This window comes from Pantherophis guttatus, chromosome 1 (assembly GCF_059756535.1).
Source record: "Pantherophis guttatus breed Tessera chromosome 1, ASM5975653v1, whole genome shotgun sequence".
NCBI lineage: Eukaryota > Metazoa > Chordata > Lepidosauria > Squamata > Colubridae > Pantherophis > Pantherophis guttatus.
The window spans coordinates 176,242,603-176,262,612 of NC_142063.1; the positions used below are offsets into that span (position 1 = coordinate 176,242,603).

A 20,010-nucleotide genomic window follows, 5' to 3' on the forward strand; every position below is an offset into this window, starting at 1 on the left:
AAGTGGATCCTGGGCATTGCACTGCACTGCAATGGAGAAACGGGCAATAGAACAGCTGGCACGAGAGAAGAAGGAGGCCTCTTTCCCTCTTTCTTCTCCCTGCTCCTCCTCTTTCCCTCATGCCGGCCACTCAGTTTCCCATTTCTCCACTGTAGTGCAGCTCCCAGAATCCACTTTGACAGAGGGTGTGTGTGTTTAATTTAATAACCAGTTCACCCAGGGTCAGGTTGGCCATCGCAGGAGGCTCATCCCACATGTGTGCCTGAGCTGGAGGATGGGAATGGACCACGCCTCCCATGACAGCCAACCTAATCCTGAGCGAACCAGTTAAATTATTTGAATCCCACCATTGCTCCCAGTTACTAGCCTGATGCCTTTACCACTTTACCAAACTGGCTTTCCTAAATTAGTTAGTCATATTGAATTTAAGGAGTTAGAATTGTTAATTGTAAGCTTAGGGATGGACTAGTTTGGGAACTGAATTTGTTAGCATCCCAGACTTTTGGGCTAAGCAGATAGCAGCAGAAGTATGATCTGCACATAAAGCAATAAGTTTCTAGAAATACATTACAGTATAGAAAATCACTTTCATTTACATTTAATTTTATGCATTCTAAGAAATATATATTTATATATATATATTTAATTCTAAATAGAATTGGCTGAGTAAGAAATTAATCTTAAATCCCCACAACTCTTTTGCATTTTCTCTTTCCCACCATGACTCATAGATATATAGCCATTAGAGAAGCACTAGCAAGTCTCTGGCCAGTCTTCAATTCTCTCAAATTATATTGTGTTCTTTTTAAACTTGCTACTCTTTTTATGTCTTCCCATCAAGAGATGGGAACTCTCTTCAATTTAGCATTTAGAGATCATTTTAACTAGTCATCTTTTTCTAAAACAGAGGATGTTACAAGACACACAGGGTCTAGAGCTAAAAATTATTTTAATTATTGGCATTTCACCTCGAGGAGTTGCTTGGTTTTTCTTTTTCCACATTTAATGATATTTAATCCAGTTAATATGGTCAATATTGTTGCCCTCTTTTACCCCACACCCCATCATCTGATATTTTGAGACAGGTATTTCAACAAACAAATCAACTGTTGTATTGTGTATGTTTTTAATTTTTGAACTACAAGAATTCTAAACATTTTGGAGATTCTTTTTTAAAGAATGCCAACTGGACAGGACAAGAAGAGTGCAGCTAACCAAGTTAATATGGCTGTGCATCAGTCTGTATTCCATTGATTTCAATTGAGAATGCCCAATCACAAATCCGTTTTTTAACTCAGTCTAATCTGACAACCCAGTCTAGTTTATTTCATAAACCTTAACAATTTCATAAGAGTAGAAAACTTGCTGACTTCATTTTTATGATTTGATCTACTTCACTCTTAAAAATCCATCACAAATACTTGCACATGAGTATAGGATTTGAAGCAAAGCCATGTTCCAAATACACAAAATTAAAGATTAAGTTATAGTCCCATCAATTTAAATCTAGCCACTTTTACTGTTGTACCTTACCAAGTAATTCGGCTTCACAAGCAATTTCAGGTTAGAAAAGTCTAGATTGCACAATGCACGATTCCTGACTGGACTTGCCTTAAAAGAGACAGAAGGGTTCTGAAAGCAGAAATAACAGTAAAAAAAGAGGAATGTCTCTAAAATATAATCTGCCTTCTACAGGAACAACTTCTCTTCCTGAGTTTCAATCATACATTTTGTATCCACATTTGCAAAGAGAAGGTGCTGCATTCTTGCTATTTCCTTTTTAATGGAGTTTTGGCAATACTAAAGCAGATAGAAGGTAGATGGGAAAATATGGCAGAAGATAACAGTCAGTGTAATTTGGTACCTCCAACATATACAGGCAGTGTTGACTTTATACTAAAAGCCTCATCTTGAGCACTGTAAGCGTAAGAGTACACTCTTTCTTCTGGTTTAATCAGCGTAAACTATTAAACTTCCAAACCATTATCATACCCATTGGTGCTACCACTTGTTTTCTCTAAAGAAGTATGAAAATGAATTAAACAGATGACCTGCCCCTGAGATGCTGCTGCCCATGTCAGATCATTTTCTGCAGATATTTTCATATGATGGAGCATTCCATTATATGAAATGGATTATTGCAATGTGCTCTGCATGGGGCTGCCCTTGGTTTTCAAATACCTGGAAACAGCTGCTGCTCTCAAATGTGGCAGTATGGTCAGTAAGAAAGAATAATGGTAAGCCTATTTCTCATAAACCCAAGGTATGCCCATGTAACACCACTGCTTCATGAGCTGCACCGCTTACCAGTTGGCTATAACCTATGTCAATGATGGCTAACCTTTTTGCCATTGCGTGCCAAAAGAGGGGGGAGCGCGGGGGGATCATGTGTGCATGTACCCATGCCCATAATTCAATGCACCCCAACCCCCTGCACATGCGCGCGTGACACCCATCCCCGCGCTCCCCCCGCTTTTGGCACGCGATGTCATGGTGGGCCTGGTAGGCCCATTTTTCGCCCTCGCCAGGCTCCAAGAAAGCCTCTGGAGGCCAGAAATGGCCTGTTTGCCGACTTCCGGTGGGACCGGAAGTCCCGTTTTTCACCCTCCCCGGGCTCCAGAGGTTTTCTAGGAGCTTGGGGAGGGCGAAAACAGGCCTCCCCCACCCCCCACAGAGGCCCTCCGGAGGTCGGAAATGGCCCGTTTACTGACTTCCAGTGGGCCTGGAAGGCCCGAAAATCAGATGTGCATGCCAGAGCTGAGCTAGGGCAATGCTCATGTGCTCACCGATATGGCTCCACATGCCACCTGTGGCACGGGTGCCATAGGTTCATCATCACGGACCTATGTCATACAACCTACAAATTTCACACCATGCAGCCTGATTATTTGAGGGACTGCCTATCTCCTATAATTTTTCTTCTCCCATAAAATCTGACAGAGAGCATAGTAGAATGAACGTTGGGCTTACCTTGAACGTTCCATCTAGGTGCACTGCTGGAGTGTCCAAGCCTGGGTTCTTGTCAGTCAGATATGATGTCACTGGGTTGGAATTTCTTTGGCCATGCCCTCCAACCTCCGGCCGAGCCTTCAGTTTTTTCAACGAAACCGGAACCATGGAAGACACCATCTGATCAAAACCGACCACTCCTGGACCCCGGACCAGCACAAGCCAGGGTGGGATTTGGACACTCCAGCAGTGCACCTAGATGGAACGTTCAAGGTAAGCCCAACGTTCAATCTCCTGTGCACTGCTTGGAGTGTCCAAGCCTGGGATATACCTAAGCTAAGTCAAAGAAGGGAGGGAAGCAGATTGGTCCAGGGTCCCCTCGGCCAGTAGGACTCTCTGTAAGACACGCCTCCCAAACACTGCTTCGGCTGATGCAAACTGGTCCAACTTGTAGTGCCTCACGAACGGCGAAGGAGAGGTCCAAGTCGCGGCTCTGCAGATCTCCAAGATGGAGGCTTGCGTAGCCCAAGCAGCTGAAGTGGCCGCACTACGAGTAGAGTGTGCCGTAATGCGACGCGGCACTGGACGAGCTTGATGTTCATAGGCCAATGCGATGCAAGCCTTGAGCCAGCAACCAACTGTAGATGGTGAAACCTTCTTCCCCATCGACCTGGGCTGAAACAAAACAAACAGGGCCTCCGTCCGTCGAAACGAGGCCGTCCTTTGGACATAGCATCACAAGGTTCTGCGCACATCAAGGGTATGCCAGCGCTTCTCAATCTGATTCCTAGGATTAGAGCAAAAATCTGGTAAAATAAGTTCCTGTGCCCTATGGAACCAAGAATTAACTTTCGGAACAAACGTAGGGTCCAGTCTTAAAATGACCCGGTCCGGATGAAAAATGCACAAATCCTGGTGGACCGAAAGCACCGCCAACTCGGAAACTCTGCGTGCAGAAGTAATAGCCACTAAAAAGGCAACTTTAAATGTGAATAACCGAAGAGTGGAAGATCTTAAAGGTTCAAAAAGAGGCGAGGTGAGCGCCTGCAAAACTAGAGAAAGGTCCCAAGTTGGGTAACGGTGGACCACGGGCAGCAACAAGTTGGCAGCACCTTTCAAGAAACTGCAAACCTTGGGATGGTGTGAAAGGGGAATAGGACCCTCACCTGGTAAAACAGTTGCCAAGGCAGCAACCTGATGACGCAGCATATTAGTGGACAGCTTCTTCTTCAAGCCGTGCTGCAAAAAGGCGAGAACCTGCGGGACCGTCGCAGCTGTTGGTACAAAGGAATTCTTTGCGCACCAGCGACAAAATACCGCCCAGGTGGCCTGGTAGATGCGAAGCGTTGACTGCTTCCGAGAAGCTAAAACAGTGGAAATTACCTCGGAGGGGTAGTGTTCCCTCTGGAGAGCTTCCCGCTCAATCACCAGGCAGTTAACTGGAGCCATTGAGGGTCTGGATGTTGAAGAGTGCCCTGACTGAGGGAGACCCAGTGCGGTGGCAACCTCCAGGGGCGCTCCGTCGAAAGGGACATGAGGTCTGCGAACCATGGACGTCTCGACCAGTACGGCGCCACTAGTAACACCTCCGCCTGTTCCACCAGAATCTTCCCGATCACCTTCTGGAGCAGGGGAATCGGGGGAAATGCGTACAGCAACCTGGTCGGCCACGGGCAGCGAAGGTCATTGACCCCTTCGGCTGCTGGAGTCCAAAATCTGGTGAAAAACCTCGGAAGATGAGCATTCTGAGGAATAGCAAACAAGTTCAGGATTGGGTCCCCGAAACGAACAGTGATGAGATGAAACAGGTCCGGGTGAAGACGCCATTCGGCCTGGTCTATTGTAGTCCGGCTCAACCAATCCGCCATGGAGTTGGACGTCCCGGTGATGTGTTCTGCTTTCAAGGACTGAAGATGTCGTTCCGCCCAGAGACACAGCCGCCTTGCATCGCGCATGAGGACCTTCGAACGGGTGCCGCCCTGCTGGTTGACATGCGCCTTGGCCATGACATTGTCTGTGAAAAGTAAACATGTTGATCCGACAGCTCGGCCCGAAAGTGTCGAAGCGCCAGGTGCGCTGCCCTCAGCTCCAGCCAGTTGATGTCGTTCTGGAGATCTTCCTGAGACCAACACCCTTGCGTCACGGAGGCTCCCAGATGCGCTCCCCAACCGAAGAGACTGGCGTCCGACGTCAAGACCAGTCTGGGAGGGTCCCGAAACAGACATCCTTTCTCCAAGGCTACCGACAGCCACCAGTCCAAGGAGCGAAGCACCTGTGGAGGAACCCTGACCTTGCCTAGAGAATTGCTGCTCCCTGACTTCTGACTGGGAAGTAGGAACCATTGTAAGGCTCTGGTATGAAACCGAGCCCAGGGAACTATGGCAAGGCAAGATATCATCTTTCCCAATAGTTGAGACAGGAGAAGAAGGGGCACAGTGCCAGACGCCTGAATCTGCCCTATCAACTGTCTGATGTTGTCCCTGCGTTCCTGCGACAGAAACACCTGAGATAACTGGGTGTCTATTACCGCCCCCAAATGCACCAGTCTGGTGGATGGAGTCAGATGGCTTTTCTCCCAGTTTACTTAGAAGCCATGATCCTGCAGTGTCTGGATGATAAGATGAAGGTCTCGCTGTGCCTGACTGGGAGACGATGACTGGATCAGCACATCGTCCAGGTAACACTGCAGGCAGACTGGATGGGCCCGCAAACGAGCTGCCACCACATCTAGTAATTTGGTGAAGGTGCGGGGTGCTGATGATAGGCCGAAGGGAAGGGCCCGGTATTGCCAATGACGGCCCGCAAAGGCAAACCTGAGAAACCTCCTGTGAGATAACCTTATGGGCACGTGAAGGTAAGCCTCCTTGAGGTCTATTGATGTTAAGAGATCCCCATGTCTGAGGCCTCCTAGGATCGAATGCAGAGAATGCATCTTGAACCTCTTGTATTGAAGTGAACGTTGAGGTCTTTCAGGTTCAAAATAGCCCTTTGGCCCCCCGAACTCTTTGGCACCAGAAAGAGTATGGAGTAGAATCCGAAACCCCTTTGACCAATCGGTACCGGTTCTATGGCAGCGATATCAGCAAATGCTGAATTTCAGTCTCCATCATGGCCCTCTTGGTGGCATCCCTTGGAATTGGACACTGAATGAAACGATGAGGGGGTCTGGAACAAAATTCTAGTGTTAGTCCGAGAGTCACAGTTTGTAAAGCCCACGCGTCCGTGGTGGAATTCCTCCACTGGTCGGCAAACACCTTCAACCTGCCGCCAATGGGAATGTGGGCCCAAGAGTCACTTGGAACGACGATAGGGGTGTCCCCCTGAACCCCTGTAGGGGCATCCGGACTGTGATTGCCGAGATCTATCTCGGAATCCTGATCTGTCATGAGGTCTATCTCCTCCCTGGAAATATGGTCGCTGAGATTGGGAGGTGGAGAACCCCGCCTCTGCACTCTGAAAGGACTGCCTACGATAGTAAGGAGCCTGTCTCCTATCATATCTCCTATACAGCTGTGGCAACACCTTCCTCTTGTCCTTCCCTTCTAGTAGAATGGGATCTAACACATCACCAAACAGCTGTTGTCCTTTAAAAGATGCAGCTGCCAGCCGGCCCTTAGACCTAACATCTGCTTGCCATTGGCGTAGCCATTACAAGCATCTAGACATTGGAAGCTAAAGCCCTGGATGCAAATTTTGCCGCAGTAATGGAGGCATCAGCTGTGTATTCAGTAGCGGCAATCAACTTACTAAGGTCCGGTTGCAGGCGGGTATCCTCAGGGGAAACCCTGGTCTGAAGCTGTTTGAACCAGAGGAGTGAAGTTCTGGCCATGAAGGAAGCCGCAGTAGCAGATCTAATCGCCCAAGCCGCGGCCTGATGAGTTTTGCGCGCGGCCAAATCTGCCTTCCTATCCTCAGATTTCAATCTTTCTGCGTTATCAGAGGGAAGAATAGAGGCCGAAGCCAAATTAGTCAAGGGGGAATCCACAGTAGGAATCTGGAGAAGATCCTCAAGTTCCTTCTCTACAGAAAACAACTTCTTATCCATGCCACTAGGAGGAGAAACAGAAATAGGGTGTTCCCTTGCCTCTTAATTGTATCCACAAAGAACTGTGGAGATGGGATAAACTCCTGAGTAGTGACCTGTTCTGAAAACAGGCTGGCGCACAAATCCTGAGAATCCCTAGGGGCAGAAGTAGATTTATCCACCTGGCCCATATTAGCAGTCATCTTAGCCTTCATTAATAATGTTCTGAAAAGTTGAGGTTTGAATAAACCAGAATAAGTAGGCTTATCCTGAGAAAGGCCTTCATCCCCAGACATCTCAATTTCACCTAATTCCTCCTCACCTACCAGGGAATCTTCACTGTGAATAAATTGAGTATCCTGATAGGATTCCTCCCTGTAATCCCTATGTCTAGCTGGCTGAGTCACAGGGTCTGCCCTGGAAGGCCTTGGGTGAGCAGAAGCTGGAAAACCCCTCTGGGCTAATGCCTCATCAATGCCCTGAGTAATGGTTTGCACAATGGCAAAACGTAAGTCTGAGTACAAAACCTGCTGTGCAGTCTCCTGTGGGCGGAGCCCTGCTGCTGTGGGCGTAAAAGTAGCTGAGGGAGCAGGGCCCTGAGCATCTGGGGCCTGGGAAGGCAGAGGAGTGGGCTGAACAGCAGGCAAGACATGACCTTCCTGAAAAGGAACAGCGTGAAACTCCTGTTGTTCCTGAACAATAGTGGGAAACCAGTTAGGTTGCTCCTCTTGAGGCCCTTGATTTATAATAACAGTGGGAAAAATATGGGGAGCCCCACTTTGATCCCGTGACCCCACAGGGGATTTAGAAGCAGCAGAAACAGCCTGCAGTTGAGCTTTTGCAAAATGTTTTTCTAAAGCTTTTTGTCTTCTCAAGGCATCTTTATCAGCAGCTGCAGATGATTTAGATTGATTAGCCTGGGTGTTAGCAGAAGGCTTGCTGGATCTCAATCTTCTAGAGCCTTCAGGCTGAGGTTGAGGAGCATAAGTTTCCTCAGAATTACTACTATTGACCATAATGGACACAATATAGCAATCAAAATAAGGCAAATGTAAAAGCATTACTCACTGTGCAGTTCAGGGCTTATAATGAATTGCTAAACCGGCAACACGGTTTTTTTACAATAATCAGGCAGCAGCAGCAGCAAGAAAGGGCAGCCCAAGTAAATATAGGCACAGAAGTCTAGTTATACTGTTGCCAAGGCCACAATTGTAGAAAAAAATACTGGAACACGTTTACTTGCGTGAGCAGAAGCAGATCCGGCTCTCCAAAGCTGTAATCCTCTCCGTTTTTGCCCAGCTGCCTTCCACAATAGTTTGCTGTGCCTTTAAGCCCAAACAAAATGGCCACCACCAGCGAAATGGTGACTATTGGCCATGCGGTCAGCGCTCTCTCTCTCTCCTGCAGCAATCCACAGCGAAATCCGAAGCCTCGGACTCCCCCGATGCTTTAAAAGGCTTCCCCAAGCCTTTCCTGTGATCCTGGCTGCACTTAGAGAAAACGGCGGGCTGGGAGCGATCTATTAGCCTCCTCTGCAGAGCGCTCAGCTGCTGACTCACACTCACTCACTCACTCACTCACTCAGCCACCCAAGCCGAATTCAAAAGGCTTGGTTGTTTTTTATTTTTTTTTGAAAAATTAAAGAAATTGGCCAAATTAACTAAGAAAAATACCTTTAAATTTAAATAAATTTAAGAGCTAACTCTAACAAGACTTTCCTCTGACTGAGTTGGAAAAACTGAAGGCTCGGCCGGAGGATGGAGGGCGTGGCCAAAGAAATTCCAACCCAGTGACATCATATGTCACTGGGTTGGACGGGGGACGGGGTTTTAAGGGTTTTAATGGGTTAATTTTAAATTTTTTAGATTTTAGTCTTTATTTTTATTGTGGCTTCTGTTTTATTGTTGTGAGCCGCCCTGAGTCCATTGTGAGATAGGGCGGCATATAAGCCGAATAAAATAAATAACTAAATAAATAACTAAATAAATAACTAAATAAATAACTAAATAAATAAATAAATATCTGACTGACAAGAACCCAGGCTTGGACACTCCAAGCAGTGCACAGGAGATCTCCTGAATATCATTCCTCACAGATCCATTTTGCTCCCACCCTGATGATGGTCCAGAAGGTACTGAAAAATTGGCCATTTTCCCAGGCCTGGGAGTAGAGTGGCTGGTGAGCCCTGTAACATTTTGTTTTTTTTCTATGGTTTTTCCTTTTTCTGAAGGCATATCTCTTTGAGCTCTCTCTCTCTTTTTTAAATTAACTGCTTATGAATGTCCTGCAATATGTGTGACTGAAATATGCTGATTTAAGATAAACTTACAATATGTGTCTGTGGTGATGTGTGTCCTTTAATAGTAAAACATTCTAGTAAAACCTCACAGAAATGACACAACTGATAATTAATTTATATCTATTTTATAAATAGTCTACCAAGAAAGATTTGCTATGTCAATTATTTCCTTGTTACCATTTGTTCAGGCATCTTTTGCTGAGACACACACAATAAATTTTCATTTTCTATGGGAATCCAACTCTCAGTAAATGGAAGCACAAACAAGAGTTAATGTTTACTTTCAAAAGGACTGAAAATGTGTGTTAAAATATTGATTATAAATATTTGTCCCTATAATCATGAACTTTAAGTCAAAACTATTGAGATATCAAGAACTATTTGATGTTTGTATAAATGTTTATCTTCAAAATACTGGCTTATTCTTGGTGAAGAAAGTATCCATGGGACCTCCCTTTTAGCTTTTTAATTTTGCATCTACTCTTTGTAGATAACTTCCCACAATTCATAGTGCTTTTTGTTGTGAAAGTTCTCTTAAAGAACTTTAAATGAAACAGTAAGACACAGAGAAAATAACATTATCACCCTAGTATGTAAGTATTTAAATACTGTAGTTTTTCACAATATGGGATCTACTAGACAGGTTTTTTGTTTTTAGGCTTTTCATCTGTTACAAAGACATACCATAGCTATGTTTGGCCAGAAAGAATGTTGAAATATTTGTCACACTTCACTCACTTCCCTTACCCTGATCTCAGTGTTTAAATTATCTCAGTCAATAATTTCTTGGAATGGAGAGTACTGAATACTGCTCCAGTACCATAGTCCAAATCAAAACTGGGTCAGCCAGCAGAGTAACTCAGGCAAGTATAACTGGAACAGAAGTTTGAAGTGATGGGACACTGTTCCTGAGGATTATATTGTTTTGTATTGTTTAAATATTTATTCAAATAAGCCTTGTCCTTTCACACACCAAGCCTCCCCTCCAACATTTAAAAGTGACACAGAGAAACCTTAAATAACTTTAAATAAACAATTGAAGAAACTTGTTACTTGTAATGGACATAATAAATAGTCTATAAAAAACTAGAAAACACATCCAGACACAAACTTTTTCAGAGAAGTTCTCTGAATAACTAAAAGCCCCCATGGAAAAGGGTTTGACTAGAAATCTTGGCAAAAGAGAAGCCATAACTTGTCAGGCATTATACATCTAATGCCTCTAAGTTTGTGAAAACCACCACCAAAATGAAACTATTTCTCATACATCAAAAACAAAAGAGTAAAACTTTCAAAAAGTTTTGAAATTGTTTAACGCATTGTAAGCCACCCTGAGTCTCCGGAGAAGGGCGGCATATAAATCAAATTAAAAAAAAATGACTTCCAAATTTATTTAATTTCTTGTTTTATAAATTAACTCTAAATGCAGGCACATATTCTAGAAGCATAAAAGCCATACTCGCAGGACTCTGAAACCCAGAAAATACAATACAGGAAGCAGAAAGAGTCAAATGCTAGGCAAAAAATGTCTCTCCTGCTCATTCATCAAAATCAAAGTAGCATTACAAGCCCAGATGACCTGACTCAGTCCGTCATTGTATATCGGTCATTGACCAGCCCCAACCTGAGTCACTCATATTCCTGACTACATGTTCCTGGTCACAGATGGTTCCTATTCTTTTAGATGATCATGCAAAAAAAAAGTTGTGTGTGTGTGAGAGACAGAAAGGGGGGGAGGGAGGGAGGGAGAGAGAGAGAGGGAGGGAGGAAGATATTTATTTTCTAACAATGCAGCAGACCAGTCACCTGCTTCCAAGTCTGCTGCATGACTGAAGAAGATCAAAAGGCAGAGAGAGTGGATTGTTATGCTCAGGTCAAAAATAAGGCCATAGTCTGGCAAAGCAACTGCAGTCTTCATTCCCTCTTGCATGCAGATTTCCTCTTGCTTGTTTGCTTTTTGTTAACTGTACAGTTTTGTTGGGATGTCCAAATTGGCAAAGTAGTGCCTTCCTCTTTTTCCTTATAATTTACAAAGACATTGACAAAGTTTGCCGAACTGTGTATTACAAAAAAGGTCTGTAATGATTCAAATAGAGGCCATGAATGGTCCCTTCTAGTTTTCTCCCATACTAGGGAAAGCTCTTTCATCTTTCTAAAGCTTGTATGAATCAAGGGGAAGAGGTCTCTCTTTCCCTGGAGAACCCTATAGCTCGAAATAAAGGAAATACCTATCTGAATAATGTGACAAGCAACAAGCGATACTTGAGACTTGAAAGTGGCATTGGTGAACTCATTGCTTCCTCTTATACAAACTATAGATCACTCTGGGCATTACATTAGTGTACTGGATATATAAACGGGGAAAAAAAATCTGCTGAGTAAGATAACCTGTTCTTCAAGTTGACTGGGTGAAACATGCAGTTAATAGCTGCATTAGGTCTCTATTTGCAGCCCCCAAAACTGCACTTCCAAAGAAAATGGCTGCTTTTTTTCCATGGATTTTCTGTTTGATGTTTTTTTTCAGAATTAAGGCTAAGAATGGGAGCAATATTCCCTCTAAAACGTCCTATGCATTCTAACCCCTTGTAACTCTGAAAGAAAAAGTCCTTAAATTTTACTTTCAGTGATGTCTCTATGTCATACAATGGCCTTCTAGAAAATGAGTTACCTATCCTCTTTTAACGGATTACATACAGATAGACTAATGAGAATGTTCACAGAAGGCTTACTAGATTACATTATACTAGGCAGTGAAAATACACAATTATGAGTGTCTCTTGTGTTTGTGTTTTAAAAATTTACATTGAATGATATTTGTGTTTCTTTTAATTTGCTTTTAAAACTTGACCTACATCTCAGTCATCTTAATGCAGATGCTTCACTGCAGAATATTTTTCATTTTTTCACAATAACTGCCAACATCATCAATCTGATAAAGCACTTTATAATGCTTGATCTGAACAGCATAGTGTCCCCACCATATCTGCTATAGCAATATGTTATCAAGAACTTGAAAAAAACTGCATTTGTGGAAATTAAAGGGAAAAAGCATAGCATTGTATCTGTTCTCAGATTTAACAACTGATGATACATAAAATACTATATTACGTGCACAAGATGATCCATTAGTTAAAACAAAATATGCTAATATTCATTAATGCCATTTTACAGTCTTTCAATTTAAGGAAATTAACAAAGTCATCCTTCTAACCAGCAGAAACTTTCCTGTCTTGGAGATCCATCATCTATGGCCAAATTCTTTATATTCTCTCCCCCCACCCCCCTTAGTGGAGTGGGTGTAGGGGTAGGAAGAAAGTATGGGAGACACCTGCCTGCTCAAAGTTAACAACAGAACTGGTGGCCAGTTTGTTTGCATATGGATCAAAATTAAAAACCACCATTTGCTTCTTCCACCAAACAATTCTGAGGATGTTAGGCTATTTCTTCTGCAAAAGTTGAAGGTTTACACAATTATATAAATTTAATAAACTATAACTTTATAATTTGTTCCTTTCTTGTAAATTGCTAGTAAGAGCAAGAGCAACATTTCCACTCACCATGATGACTTATCACTTGCCCCGTGGCCTCTATGGTGACATTTTGAAGGTAGTTGTGACAGCGTTCCTTGTGTTCCTCCAAAGAACTGCGCTGTTTGTAGCTTCGTCCACAGTAGTTACATTTATGAGGTTTACCTACTGTGGGGGGGCGAAAAAGTACTTTATTATGTTAAATCAGTATGGCTGACACCATTACCAATAGTCACTTGATATTATAACTAAAAACAGACATATAAACCTATTCTCTTCTGTAATATTTATCCATTTATCTAATACTTCACTGAATTACTTCTACAAAACATATGTGGATAGATCCTGAAAATACTGTGTTCAGATTATTTCTAAAATGGATTACATTCATGCAGGTAGACCCAGTGTTGTCAAATCATGCAGCTTAAATACATTTTTTTTTTTGCATCAAAATAGAGAAGAGTTTGAGATTTCAATGTACGGTAGCAATAGCAATAGCACTTAGACTTATATATTGCTTCACAGTGCTTTACAGCCCTCTCTAAGCAGTTTACAGAGTCAGCATATTGCCCCCAACAATCTGGGTCCTCATTTTACCCACTTCGGAAGGATGGAAGGCTGAGTCAACCTTGAGGCTGGTGAGATTCAATCTGCCAAACTGCTGGCAGCTGGTGATCAGCAGAAGTAGACTGTAGTACTGCACTCTAACCACTGTGCCACCGTGGCTCATAAACCACTGTAGGCCAGAAAGATCTCCTGGGTGGATAGTATTTTCTAAATGTAAATGAATAGTCCAAGCAAAAAACATGTTTCTAATGCTTTTTCCAAACAAAGTAGAAACAGAAATGAATGCCATTAAATGCAAGGCTATGATGTTATCCTAGTATTCTTAAAGCTTCAGATATAAACTGTTTGCTGGTAGATGGGCAGAAGCTTTATAAACAAATGTATAGCAAAATAGTATTATTTATTTGTTTGATCTATCTAGGATAGTCAGTTGGGCTGACTATCAGCTTGCTCTAAGTTTGTGCTATCTAGGATATTCAGCTCTTTGTATTCTAAGTGCAAACAACAAAGATAATGGTATAACTTTTAAAACTAATTTGAACATAGCTAATGCTTTGGAGGAATAAAATCCAATATTGCCAACCCTTATCCTAGTCCAAGTCAGCTGGCTGCTTCCTGATGTTCAGTTGGTCAAGCACATCCCTGCAATCTCTGTCAGACAGAGAACTCTGCCACACTTCAGTAGGTGGGGAATTTAAAAATCATCTCTGAAACTGTTTTTGCAGTTTTGCTGAACTGTTTTTCAGTTTTGCTGAAATTTTTTTTCATCTGGAAAACCAGCAATTTCCCAACCTAAGTCACCTAAGGTTGCATATTAGAGCAAGGCAGCCTAATATTGTTTTGCATGCTTTTTGGTAATTTTTGGGGGAGAAGAGATATATCATATTTGAAGTAAAAAAGTGCACAGCCATTGGGTCCATAAAACTAACATTTTTAAAAACAGGATGTGAATCTGGAATTCAGCAAGTAAATTCTGAACATAAAGAATCTCAGAAAGTCCATGCAAATTCATGAGTGCTACTAAAGAGATAAGTGACAAAAGAACTTCATGCATCTTTTGATGTGACTTTTTCACTTTGGAAATCAGAATGTAACAGAATCAGAAAAGGGCCATTTATGTTATTGAGTGCCACACTTTGCTGAGTGCAGAAATCCAAATCAAAGTTTTTTGAAACCCTTGGTTGCTTAATCTTGACTTAGGCACATCCAATGAAGTCAAGTTTCCCCCCTCCATAATTTTACTATCAAACTGATCTTATTGTTAATAAGTGTTATGTTACAGTCATTTGGAATTAATTTTTCTGGAAGTGATCTTTCTTTCATTATCTGCAATCCTGTGCTCAAGGTTTTACCTTTTGAAATGAGAGGACTTCCAGCTGACATCATGGTGATATCAGACACAGGGAATGGGTTTCTGTGTTCCCTGAGCTGAGTTCTTCCTGTTTGTGGGCTCCAAGAGGAGCCAAAGCCGCCTTGTAGGTGAAGCTAAAGAGGGGCGCCCTGAGAGGTCACAGGAGAGATTGCAACTCTCCTGCTGAACCACGGACTTTTTTCCCTCTATACCACAGCGAGGAAAAGAGGCAGCCTAAAGATGACTGTCATGAAGCTGGGACAGCCAAGGAACACCTAAGAACTGTACTGGAGCGGAGATGGTGAATAGTGTTTGGAACTGGGTGAGAAGAATCCTTTTTATTTAAAACTTAATCCCAAAAGAATATCCAGGAAAAGAGAGGCTCACTGCTATTTTTAAAAGCAGTGATGTAACATTTTGGGAAGAATTTCAAAATTGAAAGAAAAAGAATCAAAGAGAGAAAGGCAAAAACCTTTAAAAATGCAGAAAATTGGATTTTTAAATTGGACAGGCGTTATTTTGGATAGGCATTTTAAAATGCTGGAACTATTTACTTAAAAAACTAACATCATCTTTATATTTTGGACTGTTACTATTAAAATTGGATAAAACTGGTTAATATTGAAATTTGACTTAAAAATGCCACCTGCCGACAAAAGGAAGGCATAACACATTCCCAAAATCCTGGAAATACTTGGCTATTGGAGATTTAAACCTGAGAATAAGAATTATTATTAAAGTGACCCCTGAAGACTGAATTTATAGAGGGACTTATGAAGATTCTGGAAAAAAAAATTGGGACTATCCAGAGGAACAGGTTGATCAACTTTGGGACATAAAGATTTATGAATATTGAACTTTTTGAGAAGGTTTGATTTTATGGTTTTTGGATTATTGGACAAAAGAGGGACAAAATAAAACTAAATGAGATGTTCCGCCAGGAAGAAATGAGTGGAATTTGGGAAGAAATGGCTTTGTTAATTCAAAGTATTAAGGATACTTTGACAAGAAGCTACAAGGAGATTATGAATAAAATGCAGAGCATAGAAAGCATAGCTGGAAAACATGATACAAAGGACAAGGAGTGAGCAAGATGCCCAGGAAGAGGAGGAGCCAACTGAAAGAATAGACAAAAAAACAACAAATAAACCAACAAATAAAACAAGATGACAAGGAGATAGCAACAAAAATAATAATGACTGATGAAATAAGCCAAGGGGAGAGTATTTCAAGGGAATTAAAAAAGGAACTGGAGTTGTAGGAATGGTTTTTGGGGGCAAGAATAGATATTTTGAAAATTAGACAATGAAAAAGGGCAGAGAAGGGAGAAATGTTTAAAATGATTGGTCAAGATGTGGAAGCAGATAGAGATAAAGATCCAAGAGATGAATATGGGAGGCAAGCTAAGAAATGAACAATTAAAGCTTTAAAGTGGAAAAGAGATGATGGATAGAAAGGGAATATTTTTAAATATAATAGTGGCATAATTAAAAGTTAAAATAGGGATGGAAACTAGAGAGAGAGGGATTAATGGAATACACATTTTTATATAATAAGGTGACGTAATAATAAGAGGGGAAATCAGAACCTGAACTATGGTATTATTAAGTATGCTTGAATAATATGGTAATTGGCATAAAATGACATATTGAAATATTGAATAACTAAATAATGGAAGATTATAACTTAACATAAATGTGTGTATTATTATTAGAATCATATAAGCTTGCTAAATGTAACAAATACGATTAATAATATTTTATTTGTATTAAAAGGAATGACACCCAGAATATGGTGATTGGCAAGACTGAGTGGCCGTGGATGCCGGCATCCGGGGATCTGGAGGTTCCATCTTTAGTGATCGGGGGAGAGACCCTTACTCCCTCCAATAGGGTCCGCAACTTGGGAGTCCTCCTGGATTCTCGGCTGTCCTTAGATGATCATCTGACGGCCGTAACCAGGGGGGGCCTTCGCACAGGTGCATCTTGTGTGCCAGTTGCGCCCTTTTCTAGACCGGGATGCCCTTGCCACGGTCACTCATGCCCTCGTTACCTCTAGGTTGGACTACTGTAACACCCTCTACATGGGGCTGCCCTTGGGATGCATCCGGAGGCTCCAGCTAGTCCAGAATGCAGCCGCGCAGGTAATTACGGGGGCTTCTCGATACTCCCGTGTAACACCTCTCCTGCGTGAGCTGCACTGGCTGCCGGTGGTGTTCCGGATTCATTTCAAGGTGCTGGTGCTTACCTATAAAGCCCTTCATGGCTTAGGCCCGGGGTACTTGCAGGACCATCTCCTGCCGCTCTCCCATCGTCCCGTGCGCTCTCACAGAGTGGGCCTCCTCAGGGTGCCATCGGACAAACAATGTTGGCTGACGGCCCCCAGGAGGAGAATATTCTCTGTGGGAGCCCTGACCCTCTGGAATGGATTGCCCACTGAGCTCAGGACAGCCCCTGACCTCCTTTCCTTCCGTCATGAGCTGAAGACGTGGCTCTTCCATCAATTCTATCAGAGCCTTGGTACTACAGGGGTTTAAGGCACCCTGTTATTAAGCTTATTAAGACCAGCTGCCTGCAATTACTGCAGGGTTCGAATCTCGCCAAGGCTCAAGGTTGACTCAGCCTTCCATCCTTTCTAAGGTAGGTGAAATGAGGACCCAGTTTGTGGGGGCAATAAGCTGACTTTGTATAAATAAACAAAAGGATGAAGGCTATTGCTGAGCACATTGTAAGCCGCCCTGAGTCTTCGGAGAAGGGCGGCATATAAATCAAATTAAAAAAAAAAAATTCAACTGATCCGTTGGGTGTACACTGTTATAATTTTAAACTGTTTTAATTGGGGCGTTGATTTTAATTTTTATCTTGTTGTGATTTGTATTGGAAATTGTCATTTTGTAAGCCGCCTTGAGTCCCTCGGGAGAAAGGCGGCATATAAATCGCAATAATAAATAAATAAAAATAGTTCAATTAAAATCTTTATTGTCAGTTCAACATATGTACAATGAGATTGGTTGAGCTCCCTCAGTGCACCCCCAACACAATACAACTCATAGTGAAGACAGAAAATCCCTAACCCAATAACTCATATTAACAAAACATCCAGTCCTATTACACCAAAATAACATATTGACATATTGAATAACTAAATAATGAAAGTTCATAACTCAACAGAAATAGGTGTACTATTACCAGAACTATATAAGCTTGTCAAATGTAGTAATTATGATGAATATTATTTTATTATTAAATGGATGACACTCAGGTGCCATACTGTTCACGCATTGATATGTTTGTTAAAAAATAAAAAACTTGGGGGGAAAAAAGGTTGCACCTTGACCTTCATTTATGCCCATGATGGCAAACCTATGGCATGCCATGTCACTTGGCATGCGTGGCCTTGCCTTTTTGTCTTCTGGGTTTCTGGCGTGCATGCCTGTGCGACGGTCAACTATCCGTGTGTGTGGCAGTGCCAAAAACCGGTGTGCACATGTGCGCCAGCCAGCTGATTGTCAGGTGTGCATGCGCACCAGAACCTGGAAGTTTGGCTTTTCCGGGGCATGATCCCTTCATGTGCATGGCAGTGCCGAAAACCGGCCTGCGCATGCACATCGGCCAGCTGATCGTCGGGCTTGCATGCATGCTAGAACCCAGAACTTTGGCTTTTCTGGAGCGCGGCCCTAATGAGCACGCACACATGCATGTGACATTTCCGTGCGACCTTTTTGGCACGGTGCCAAAAAGGTTCGCCATCACTGATCTATGCATATCCTTTCAGTTAATTATTTCAAGATCTTTCCATAAACAAATCCTCATTTTAATGTTAATGTTTCCCGAAATTAGGACATGTCCGGATAATAAGCCCAATTGGGCTTTTGAGCGCATGCACTAAAATAAGTCCCCTGAAAATAAGCCCCCCCCCAAAATACTTACACACATGCGCAGCTGCCGCACAAACAACATGACATGAGGAGGCGAAGCCAGAGGGGGGGAAAGGGAGGGGAAACATGTCCCATGCACCCCACACACCCCTGTCATCCACATGGAACAGCCTTGCAGAGGCTGCTCCTGCAAACCCTAGCTCGCGCCCCTTCTCTTAGTGGCAAGCTGGAGGAGGCGCTGTGAGAGAGCCCATTTCTGACGTTCTTCTCTTCTCGGATGGTGGTAGCGCATTCAGCTTCCTGACTCTGGCTTGCCAATCTCAGCAGGCGAGGAGGGGTGGCAGGTGGAGAGGGGTAGGGCGGTGGAGAAGTGAGACACATGGAGTGAGATTGTTGTGGCTCCGACCCCCGAGGCCAATTTATCGGAGGGAGAAGGCTCCGAACATGAAGGAGAGGAGTTGGCCAGGCCTCCCTCTCCAGGACCCTCCTCTCTGGCAATGCTTCAGGTGTCTCCCATAGGAGAAGAGATTGGCCAGGAGCCAGATATCTCCTCACAGTCAGACAGTGAAGGAGATAAGTCTTGGCTGGATCCATGCCAGCGTCGGAGAGACAAGCACACGCAACAGAAAGGAGGCGTGCCAGAGATTAAGCTGAGTCACTGGACCACACCCCACAGGGGATATAAGGGGGTGAGGTGGCCATTCAGACTCTGTGATGGACAAAACTAACTACTATCGAGTCACATTGCATCTTTGGAAACAACATTATCTGCCTTGGATTTAATTACGGACTGGATTTGACAATTCTTGAACTGTGTGTATCTTGTTTATGAGTAAAGTTCTTGGCAAGCAGCTACTGGGTTGCTGCCAATCCTCTTATCGAAAGAATTGGTTGTCTGCCAGTTTATTTAACCCCCGGCTGTCTGTTTGTGTGCGTGTCTGAGACGGGGACAGAACAGAGATGGGACTCCCCTTGCCATCCCCTTGCCCAGCATGGCAGGAGCTGGAAGTCAGGTAAAACATGGCAGAGAAGACGGGCAGAGAGACAGGGAGAGAAGCAACAGGAGTGAATATCCTCCCGTCCGCTTTTATTTGGTAATGGTATGCTGACATTTAGCCAGATCTCAACTCCACATCCTTTGGATATTTGGGAGGTGACTATTTTTCCCCCTTGCTTTTCTCTCCCCACCCCCAACTTCATTCTTTAACCAGGAGGGGAGGACGTAGGATGAGGCGTTTCTTGCTTCAGCTGCACAACTGGCCTTAAAGCGCTGCCCACCCCCCTCCGCCCCAAACCCGAGAGCAGAGTGAAACCTCCCCCCAGCCTTCAATGTCTGGGCTGTGCGAATTGAACCCAAGAGATACAAAGAAACAGATTGGAAAGGGCCAGCTGCAATTCGCGGCGTGGTCTTCTGTC

At 43.3% G+C, this 20,010-nt stretch overlaps 1 protein-coding gene across 7 annotated transcripts in view; it reads right to left on the minus strand.

Moving 5' to 3' along the window:
- The window catches only part of IKZF2 (IKAROS family zinc finger 2), a 159,698-nt gene that overhangs the window by 26,941 nt on the left and 112,747 nt on the right, over positions 1 to 20,010 (minus strand). For all 7 annotated transcript variants that reach the window (XM_060688180.2, XM_087882180.1, XM_087882181.1 and 4 more), the window contains one exon: positions 12,830 to 12,967. In XM_060688180.2, coding sequence (XP_060544163.1) covers positions 12,830 to 12,967 — 138 coding nt within the window. The remainder of the gene's footprint in view (positions 1 to 12,829; positions 12,968 to 20,010) is intronic.